This window comes from Falco biarmicus, chromosome 2, assembly GCF_023638135.1.
Source record: "Falco biarmicus isolate bFalBia1 chromosome 2, bFalBia1.pri, whole genome shotgun sequence".
NCBI classification, from domain to species: domain Eukaryota; kingdom Metazoa; phylum Chordata; class Aves; order Falconiformes; family Falconidae; genus Falco; species Falco biarmicus.
Genome location: NC_079289.1, coordinates 29,802,339 through 29,813,658, shown reverse-complemented (window position 1 = coordinate 29,813,658; position 11,320 = coordinate 29,802,339). Strand labels below are relative to the sequence as shown.

At 36.0% G+C, this 11,320-nt stretch overlaps 1 protein-coding gene across 4 annotated transcripts in view; it reads right to left on the bottom strand.

The window, feature by feature from the left end:
* Positions 1-106: 106 nt before the first annotated feature.
* The window catches only part of INTS6 (integrator complex subunit 6), a 45,611-nt gene continuing 34,397 nt past the window's right edge, over positions 107-11,320 (bottom strand). For 2 of the 4 annotated variants that reach the window (XM_056327578.1, XM_056327579.1), the window contains exons 12-19: positions 10,865-10,975; positions 8,993-9,208; positions 8,758-8,884; positions 7,325-7,467; positions 6,456-6,690; positions 5,367-5,738; positions 4,804-4,897; positions 107-686 (exon numbers count right to left, since the gene is read on the bottom strand). In XM_056327578.1, coding sequence (XP_056183553.1) covers positions 593-686; positions 4,804-4,897; positions 5,367-5,738; positions 6,456-6,690; positions 7,325-7,467; positions 8,758-8,884; positions 8,993-9,208; positions 10,865-10,975 — 1,392 coding nt within the window. In that variant the 3' untranslated portion in view covers positions 107-592. Of the gene's footprint in view, positions 1,990-4,803; positions 4,898-5,366; positions 5,739-6,455; positions 6,691-7,324; positions 7,468-8,757; positions 8,885-8,992; positions 9,209-10,864; positions 10,976-11,320 lie in introns of all 4 variants that reach the window. The other 2 variants (XM_056327580.1, XM_056327581.1) reach the window with 2 other exon arrangements.

The following is an 11,320-nucleotide window of genomic DNA, read 5'->3' as shown; positions in this document are numbered from 1 at the left end:
ACAAAACCACTCTTCGTTCTGTAACACTGATACTAGAACATATAAAGCTCTGGAAGGGGAAGGCATAGTGAACCATTCCAATAAAAACTGTACTCAATCCTACACAAAGATTAAAATAGAGCTTTTATTGATGGAATAACAAAAGTGCTTTTCTTAAATATTTTTCAAAATACATTTATACAACTTACAATAATATATCCAAAATAACTGTATATACAAAACATTACCTTGTTTAATGTATGTGCTTTTTTCTTTTGAAAATTACAAAGCAACTTTTTGGCAAAGTTCAACCTTAAGAGGTGATAGTTTTGAAGGTTGGATTAAGAAAATAGAACCTGAGGGAAAGTGACACTTAAGTCCATGACAAGCAAGAAGTTCTCCATTTAGTTAAATAAAAATGTTTTTGCAATATTTTTCACATTACAAAAATAACAGAAGTGAAAAAAAAATGATGGATATTTTTCTCATCATTTTATAGAGCAGCTTCTCATTCTTTCAGGTACAAGAACTTGAGATAAGAGTGCATGTCAAAAATGAATGCAAGTAAGGACAGCAGTGCCCTGCTGTGGCTTTCTCTTCTGTGCAGTGTTTCTTAGCTGCTGTTGATATGGTTGACCTGATTGGATCTGCGATGGATTTCTTCCAGAAAGCTCTCAAGCTGTTCTATCAGCATTCGTTTTTTAAACCTGCATTTAAAAGAAAGCATAATAATGGATGTAAACAGTAATACATCAATCGTTGTTCACAAAACTTTTACTGAACCCTGGACATTTCAGTTATTTTAGGTCCAGTGCATGATGAGGTGATATATACCTCATATGTATATGCTGTCTCCTAAAGTTCTGGTAAACTACTAACTTGGTTTTCCATTTCATGAAAAGAATACAAAACTATGCTTACTACAGTCTATTCTAGCATGCTGCTGAACATCACTTAGCCCTCAGAAAGCCAGGAAAAAGGAAGTTGCTGTTTCCAGAAGTAAAGTTCTGAAGTACAGAAATAAAATACATGTCAAAAGAACTATACTCCTGAAGCTGGCAACAGCATTTACGAATTATTTGCATGACTTCATGATGTATTCACAAAAGTTAAGTGTAGTTGGTACTGGTGCCATTACACATGCAGAAGAGTTTTCCTGACAAGAAAATAAAAAAATCATGTAAGTTTGAGAAAGAAATGCAAGAAAATTCAAGCAGTATTCCATACCTGGAGTCTCTGCAGTTCTATTCCGTTTTGATTAAATAAATTTGAACAGCAGACCATTTTGTCACCTTTGCTTACACCCCAGCCTCAGTGCACACAGCTCCTTGCTGTTTCCAGCTAGCCCTCCCCCCCTTGCAACACTCCTGCACCTGAAAGGTCACTTCTGACCAATGCTTTGGCAGCTGCACACCTGCTCAAAAGTAAGCAGCAATTAAAAGATCACACACTTTCTTAACCCAGTGCTATGATGAACTATACACCCAGTTCAGTCCTCTGAGCTTACTAAAGCCCGGCAAAGTCCTCTAGTCCTGGCCAGGCCTCCCACTCCATGTACTTGGCTCATGGAAACATGGCATCTGCCCTAACTCCTGGACCACAGACCGCCCCACAATCCCAGTCTGACTACGGGGGAATCAGCTCCCATTCCCAACCATTCACTATCTCTTTGAATACCCATGCTTTGGGCCCTTACCCATCCTTCTCATCACAGTTCTCAGTAACCCCACAATTCAAGTACTGCTTCCTCTCCACTCTTCCTCATTGCTTTCACAACTGCTCCCAGCTTGCTTAAAAGTATTAAGTGAGAAATAATTATTCCTTCTCATTCCCTCTAGTAAAAGTCTAATTATTTAAGTTAATAGCTAAGTACTTTACTATAATACAATGCTAGTGAAAATTTAACGTGCTTATTGTTCTGTGCAAGTGACTGGCCAATGTTACTTTCCAGAATACCTTCAAGCCCCTCTGAACAGCTGTACAAGTAAACAGCAGACATTTCCTAGAAACCTGGTAGAAGGGGCAGAAAAAACACATTGCTAACTAATCTCGCATTACTGTTGACACAAGAATTCAGGTTAACAGTGCACTGTGTTAAGCCCTTCAGTACATCTCACTAAAAGTTCTTTTCCAAATGCTAAGCCCTACAGCAAGCAATTCTTTTCAAGGCAACAGAAACAATTTACCACATTAGCTAATATTGTAATTAACAGCAATAAGCATTGACTTAATTAAACTGTTCACTCTGCTAGGAATATTAGTACCTTTATTAATAAAACTTCTTTGAGTAGTTCTAGCTACTGAGCTTCAAGCTTCATTAGGATTTTGAAATTGGTTGTATTAATTCTTGCCAGCATTGGATATCACTCATCATTTTGTCAGGCACACGCTTTGGGCTTTGCTATGTGTATTAATAGCTTAAAGCTCCTGATTTGGAGAATAACTAAAAGGGAATTGAATTTCTCATACTGAGAAGTTGGTTGATATGGAGAATGTTGATCTGTCTTTTGTCAGCTTTTGCTCTAAACTCCTTAGCAAAGAAAAAAACTTAGTGCTAGGACCATAAATAGATTGCTAAGCCAACTCCAGAAATATTGAAGACCTCTCTACTACATAGGAAAGGGCTGAAAGGAATTTGCTTAAGTAACTCTTCATTTTGTGCATCAAAGTTGTAGCCACCTATTGGGAAGTCATGTCTCTTCTGTTCAGTAAGGTCTCCTTATAAGCACTAATACTACCTACCAAGGCTGAGCCAAATGTGTATCACTACATATAAGAAAAGACTTCGTCAGGATAGAATTAGCTAAGGATTTAAAATTGAAATGTGGCATCTCTTCATCCTTAGTATTTTCACAACTGACTGGAAGAAAAAAAAAGAAATCCACTATCTACTCCATCTTGATTTCTGCCTCTCAAAAGTGATAGCTTTTCTGCTATCAGAAGAGGAACTGTGGGGCAGTCATTTTCCAAAGGAAGCTGAAAACTGTGGATTATTTTAGAAATCTTCCTCTCCCCTCAAGCTCTGGTGGATTAACCTCTGGAATTGAATGGGGACTGTTTTTAAACACACACACTTTGCTGCTGAAATGCTCAAAAGCTTTCTGAAGTCTGTGATCAGAATCAGAGCTCCCTGGAGTAGGGAAAGAGCAGGCATCCAAAATTTGAATTGCATTCCATGGCATTGCAAAGGTCAGCTATTGGTTAACAAAACAAGACTCTCTCGACAGCTCTAGAGACCCTAGAGATGTTCCCTGCAGGGAGCAGGGACCCTTGGTTAAATGTGATAGCTTGCCTGGACAAGAAAAGAAGCAGAGAACTGCATAGGGATTATAGACAGTGTTATCCAGGTGGATAAAATTACCACACTAGAAAAATCTAACCTAGGAGAGAAGAGGAAGGAGAGATTAAGCTGTTTCTCCACCCAAACCAGTAAAAATTAAATTTTACTCGTCAAGAGAAACAGAATTGCCAGTCTTTTCCACCAGTAGATACAGAAACCTGTTGGCTAAGGTGGGAGACGGGATTAAATTCTGATGCATCCAACAACACTCAACAACTGCCAAATTTTGCAAAGAAAGAGTCAACTCAAGATAACTAGAATAGAGAGGCTGTGCAACAGAATTGAGAATTACAGATGATCTGAAAAGCCTCGTTTTAGAGGTACAAATATTCCAATCCCACTAAGGGCTGCCACGGATACCAGGAGCAACATTATTGCTTTGGTGTGCTGAAACAGTGAGGAAGCATGTATAATTTACAGGAACAACTATGACAGGTGATATAAAGGTAGACCAAACAAAAGCATGATAAAGAAATTGTTGCTATACGACGAGCATGATCTATATAAGTCTGCATGCCCCACTGTGCTGGAAGTAGAAGGCTAGAGGAGTTGTATGAATGTCCAACATTCAGTATCACTTTAAACTCTCAGCACTGTTTTATCAAAGAATGAATTTGCTTTTTCTTTAATTCTAAAATTTGTTTGATAATGCCACAGGAAAAAAGCTAACTACTATAAAAACAGATTAGAGAAAAATATTCAATTACTCTGAGGCATCTGAAATAAGCCTCAAAGTTAGTCACATTTATGATCCAAGCAAGATGCTAGAATTATTAGTTCACTTCAGAACACTGTCGGTTCCAATCATAATTTCATGTTTCTCCTTTCTTTCCTCTTAGAAAACATGCAGAAACCTAAGTATGGTCAGTCCAAGGATGCTGTAACAGTTTCTACCTGGATTAACAACACTGGATTTAAATCATCAGCAAGTATCTCTACTCCAGTAACAATGATCTCCCATTTCCACTGCCTCAGACATATTTGAGACTGTGGAAGTAACTCTGAAGGAAATAAATCCAAAGGGCAAAACCATATCTTTATGGAACATACCTGAATCTCAAAACTATTTTTAGGACAAGATTTTGAATTTATGTGGAATAAGGAATTTCAACTTTCTGAAAGCCTAATTCACAGTAACATGCCATTCTGTCCGTTTTTCAGATTATACTCACACCTGAACTTTGGAACCTGTATGATTTTCTGAAGTTACCTTCTCCTTCTATACCATTGTTCATCAAATTTATGGTGATCTGGCAGTTACAGCTGCTAACATTTTTAAGAGAAAATCTGAGGCAAAAAGGTAAGCTTGTGCAAACAACACACATCAGGAAGTTTATGTGCTTGTTCTTTTCTAGGGAATTATTTACTTGCAGTACAAAGCATTGTGTGGCAAGTTTCAAACAAAGAACTGCATGGCTGTCAAGCAATTATGTATGGCAGTATATGTTGCAGTTTTCTAAGACTAATACAATTCAGTTACTTACCTTGAAGCTTCTTTAATAACATTTTGTAAAAATATCAGTCGGGTTTGTAAGCTTCCTTGTACATGCTTCAGCAAAAAGAAGATTCTTTCATATTCTTAGAGAAGAGCAAAATCACAGTTACTGAAGAAATGCCTATACAGATTTTTGTTGTAATAGAGCTGAGTGAAATCTGAGTGAAATTAAAGATTTCATTCAGCTTTTGTAAGCTTTTGAGATATATCTTTTAACAACCAAGCCTGTAGCAATGACATACTGTTTAATGAACACTAACATTAAAAAAACACATGATACTGCAGTTTAGGATATCACTAGAACACCTAACAATTTAATTCTAACACTGATAATATAAAAATCATGACTTCCATGAACATTGATAGGTATATCAATGCTTTAATCATTGATTCAGGGAATTTTCAGCAGAGGTTTTCAAGTAAGTCTTTTCAGCTTTACATTTATTTTGCTTCAGTCTCATGGATCAGTACATTCCTAAAATAGTGATCCAATGTAAATTCTTTGTCTAGCTGTCATGCCAATCATCTGTAAGAGAGATCTGGTATACTTACTCCTTCCAGGTTTTCGGATCTCTTTCATAATTTGTGCTTTTAGCTCTATATTAATCTCTCTTGAACTTCTGCAATGCATTGTTTTTTTCCCTTTGCTGGGTGAAGAGATTGGCAAGTTCTCTTCGGTGCTTTGTTCTTTACTATCCAATTCCTCGTGATTCTCCAAAAACCCATCAACATTCAAGTTATTCCCTAAATGTTCATGGCCTACATCCTCTGTATGAGATGCCGATCCATCCAATGAATTGAATGGAGAAGAGGACATTGAAAACTCTGAATCCACAGTATTTGGGAAAACATCTGACGAAAGTGGGTCTGTAACATGATTCTCAACCACATCATCCATTGTAGCCTCATTATTTGTTTCCGATGCTGAAAAAAACAAAAATTACATTTGCCAGTTTCACATTAACATCTGATATGTCAATGAGTCAGTTCAGTATTAAACTTTGTAAAGCTGTTCTCCAGCTTGTATAATCAACGGTACATGCCAGACACAAGAAAACGTGTTTGTGGGTTGCAACACTGAGCACATCACTACCTCCTGGCAATTAATGGCTTAAAAAAACATCACATGTATATTTATATGATAAGGAAAATTGCTACACGGACTACCAAACAAAAGAAAAATCACCTGTAAAATGAGCTTTTATAACATGCTTCATTTTCCCCATTAAATTGAACCAACAAAGTTTACTTTAGTGTTCAACAGTGAGCAAGGATGTCACACAGCACTTCAGCTCCACAATAAGGGAAGTGAAATCACTACACTACAGCAAAATTTAAATTAACTTCATGTTGTGATATTTTGGAGCATCTGAATTCCAGGCAAAGGAAGAACACCCTTCTGACTGTTTACATTGTCTCCTCATTTAATACAGGAAACACATTGTTTATACTGGGAAGTTCATAAGAAAGAGATTTCTGTCTGACAGACTTTATTAACCCCAGATGCACATTTAAATACTTTCATTTTCAAAAAAGGAGGGATAAAATATTTGGGAAATCAGCCAGTGGTATTTTCACATAAACAAGATTTTTGCACAAATTAGAAAGAAAACCCTCTAAAGATGATGAAGAGTCACTTACTTTTGTGAATAGGAATAGGTTTAACAAGGTCAGGCTGTGCTTGTGTGATTGGTGTCGGTGGCCCTTTTCCTCCAATGTGGTTATTCACAACTGGAGGAGTTTGTGGTCGACCTCTGAGCAGCGGGGACATACAGCGTCGTCTTTTTGGAATCCCTTGCATATTTGGTTCTCCAGGTCTTTTATGTTTATTTTGAGGTCCTGATACAAATTCATCTGCTTCATCTATCATCATTCCCTGCAATTAATTTAATGGGGAGAATTCTTAAACTTTACACCAAAAGCACATATAAAATACAATGAACGCTTTGGCATCATGATGTTTACCATATAAAGGCACCTATGTACAACATGTCATTATGCACTAAATTCATGTCAACCTAATCCTTCCTAGACTACATCAATGTGCTTAAGGCCCTTATCCAACAGTCTGCCAAGTAAGACGCCCAGGCAGGCTGTCAAACTTTTCAGTAATTGCAAAAGGACTCAAACATTTTAAAAAAAAGCTCTAAGTTACATTGGCAAATTGGTCAAGTCCAAGACAGATTTGGACAGAAGGGACAGCCCATGCTCTCAAAGTTATGGGAAGCTTTTTATGGGAGCAGTTTGGTAAAGGAAACATGATTAGGCAGTGGCTATAGTACAGTCACAAACATATTTGATTTATAATACAATGCAGAGGCATAATACTGGTTTTCCAATGAAGACTGCCCTCCATAGGATACTACTGATGGAAAAACATCTGAGACTTTCTTGTAAGCAGTACTTTTCTGAATACTTGAAAGTTTCTCCAATACATTGCTCTTTGAGTGGTCTAATCAGCAATGCACACAAAACAGCACATTTTTTAAAAGGCTTTACAGAAAAGTCACCTTTTTGTCCAATTTGAATGGATTGCCAAATGTATGAAGCCTTCGTGGTTGATCAGGATCAAGCTCTCGGAGTGGAGAAGGTATTTGTTTTAGATACTCCTGGTAGTTTCCCATTTGTGCTATAGGTACGCTGTGAACTTGGTCTGTCACAACAAAAGGGTATATTAATATATGACACTGCTCACCTTACAAGAATTTAGTCTGTATCTACTTCACACCTCCAGTTTTCAGTCTTTAATCAAATGCATCAACGAAAGAGATTTGCAAAACTCACCATTATTCTTTCCTAACTGGTATTTATAACATCTTGTTTTGAGTGCAGGAAACTTGCTTAAATGAATCAGCACATCTCACGTATTTATCATTATGACAGGGAAATAAGCAACAGTTGTCATGCATGGATGTTAGCTTTCCAGTGTGTCCCAGAACTTTTCAATGGGGTAGATGGGTGAAAAACTGGAACTGGGAAATTATAACTAAAACATTACTACAAATAAAAGATTCATTAATGCAAAGTAGTAATGCCACGCTGCACACAGCTTTCACATAACTCTACCCAGTTTTAGCCACTCAAAATTTATTTGTTGAGACTAGCATTTTCCCAAAGCAATAGTATTTTTTGACTACTGGAATCAACAAATTCTTAAAATCCATAGGACCTGATTCTAAACTTGTTATGGATTTAAAGCTCCCAAGCCTTTAATCAAGCAAAACATACGCTAGCAAAAATCCTGGAAAAAATAACATTAGTTTTTATGTGGTTTAACCTGCTTTCCAAAAAGCAACTTCTCTACATTTCATATTACATTATCACTTGATCACAGATATTAATCTGACCTAAGCAGTGGCAGGACTAATGTAACACTTTCACTTGCATTGCCCTTCTCATTTTCTCCATTTATTTCATCATCTTCTGTTAGATGCCATAAAGCAGTGCCAGAAGACACAGTAGAAAGATGAAGGAATAAACTAGCAACTACTGAACTTTTTGCTGTTGGCCTAAAGGGGGAAAAAAAAATTAAAAAATTTAAAATAAAAAATCACACTGGCAGCAGCCAGTGAGCAAGCTTACTTTTCCACTGTTCACAATCCACTTCTATGGAGAGATACCATAAAGTTCAGAACCGCCCTGTGATTTTTGACTCAGAAACACCAGGAAAGTCAGGAAAAAACAGTGAACCAAGAATCTTATGTCAAAGCCCAAGTCTCCTCATACAGACTAAAGGACAGAGCAGTGAATCTGCAGTCTTCTCTATCCTCACCAATTTTTCTTCCAGTAAGTTATTTAAGGAGAAAAAATATCTAAAAACCATGCAGTTTAATGACAGTACCAGACATTCATTAAATTTTAAATAACTACGCTATTTGTTAAAGTCTTCATTTTTTTAGTACCAATCATATCACAGGGTAGACAAAATATTATATTATCTAACCTTCATCTTGTCCTTTGAGGAACTTGCGAGTACTCTTCAGTAAATTAGATCTCATTCGCGTTAACTGATCCAAAAGATTTCTTCTGGGTATGTCATAAGCATTTCTAAAAGTCTGAGGTTTCAAATCCTACAGTTCCAGTAAATAAAGTTCCAATTAATACCATATATGAAACAATATCTAGCATTTCAATGGAAGTATATTGAAAATAACAACATTACACACAGTGGTGCTTACCTTATTCAGCAAAGCTATTTGGAACCCAGCATACTCCTTCATATTGAGGTCTAGAGGTCTATGAGGAATTTCCCCAGTAATCCCCTGTAGCAGATGTTGAAAATCGTTCCTATGTGCCATAGACAGGTTGTGTGATCTGCTTCTGACCTTAATTCCAGTCTCTTGCGCTACCTTTTTGCCTACAGAGCCAATGACTCTATCGGACTCTATTTTGGCCTTAATTTGAAATAAATAAATAAATAAAATTGACAATATGCTCTTAAAAGGATTAGTCAGACTTATTCATTTTAAATTCCTACCTAGAAGATTCAACAATGTGCTAATACACTATGACGACCATAACCAGGATGAGTGCTTAAGGAGTGTTTAATACATAACCACTTAATGATTACTACAATTTTAAATATAGCGAACAGTTTGTGCCTAGGTCTTCTGCATATTTCTCCTCTGCTGCCCATTATGGTATCTAAGCACCAATATGCATGCAATGCTTTTATTTTCATAAAATGCCGTAATTTGACTAGTAATTCCCTGCAAAACTATCTATTCACAGACTATTTTCTACAGTAACAGCTTAACACTAACCTTCAAAAGACTGATTCTCTCGCAACTATAGTTGTGATCAGTCACACAATGGTATCAACTTTTTAAAGCTCAATACAAATAGTCATAATATTAATATGAAATACATGAAAATACCAAATTCTGATTGACTAGACAGACCTAACCCCCAATAATACATATTAGATTTGTACCAAAATTAAACATGTTCATAAATGCAATCTTTTTGGCAGAACAGTTGAACGAAGAGCCAAAAGTAATTTATTAATACACATGCCAATGTTGGTTTTGCAGTTTCACATAAATTTATATACTACTCAAGATTTGAACATGTACTTGTTAACACTGAGTCTCTACTGGCAGTGCCTTTCAGAAGTTAGAAAAGCTTTAAGTATAATTTGCAGTGCATGTCACTGCATTTTAGGAGTCTCAGATGTCTAGGTTGAATCATCAGTTCACAGAATACCGAGCAATACAACTATGATTTAATAAGATATACTGTAAACCTGAAGAGGTTTACTTCCTCAACTAATCATTTATAACAATGTTTTAAGAAAAATTTTAAGCAAAAGCTGTGAGAACTCACTAGTTCACATGTTTGTCACATACAAGTTCTTACATACAAGTATGTAACTAAGTTACAAGTACTTGTAATATTGTTTCTTGAAGTTTCAAGCTTAGTGCATTATTACCTTGAACAAAAAAGCTTAACATGCACAGTTTAACAAAATGAAAGCGGAGGTAGCAGGGCAGAAATGCTTTAGCTGGTGCAGGAGACTACTCAAAGATACGGGCACTATTCTGAACAGTCAACAGTTTCAAAATTCACTTGCCACTTATACATCTGTATCCTTATTTGAAATTCTGGATTATATCAGTTTATATTTACTGAACTCTTTCCATTTCATTTCACAAACCAAAGAAAGGATACTTTCTGATTCAGAAGCACAAAGTAGAAATCTCTATTTTCTGAAAAAATGCCAAAACATTTTTAAAATTTAAATAAGACAACATGTTTTCTTTTGGACAAAAGTATGTTACTGTCTGTACAAGTAAAAATGCTGCTTAAATAAAAAAACTCAATCTGTACCTCCTTATTTATCCTTATAGTCCAGTCTAAAGCCTATATTTTTTTCCTTCAATTTAAAAAAAAACAAAACAAAACACAAAATGCTTTTTTACTAATTACTTTTGGGAAAGTATTAACTTCATCTTTCTGCTCTTTTTTCCCTCAAAGCCATTGAACTTGAGTATTTTAAGATTATCTTGATATTAGAATGAGTTTTTACTGCTCTTCTGCTTCAACATTACCTGCTGACTCAACTTTTTGAGATATGAAATGACACTGTAACTAAGTCCATATTCCACATTGTCAGCTATAAGGTTTGGTGCTCCCATCATTCTCACAGCTTTCTTCAAAGGCTGAAACAGAATATGTTGTATAGTCATATTTAACTTTGTAAGTGTTGTATACATACTTCAACTAACTGTATACATTTCAAATAGAACCAGAGATCCTCAAAGTTTGAAAATAAAACCAAAGACTCTCAGGGCAGCACTTGGTTGTTGTTTTAAAGCATTGCTCCATTCATACAGAATGATTTATTAACAGAGCTGTCATTTATGTACAAGTCACAGTTGATGAAATTTTCCTAACATTCAGGTCGCAAGTCTTTCACAGGACTCCAGTGAAAACATTAAGTACCACTACGCATGAAGTTCAGCTATTGTCTCAAATTGATACTTATTCTACTTTAAACAGGGAAT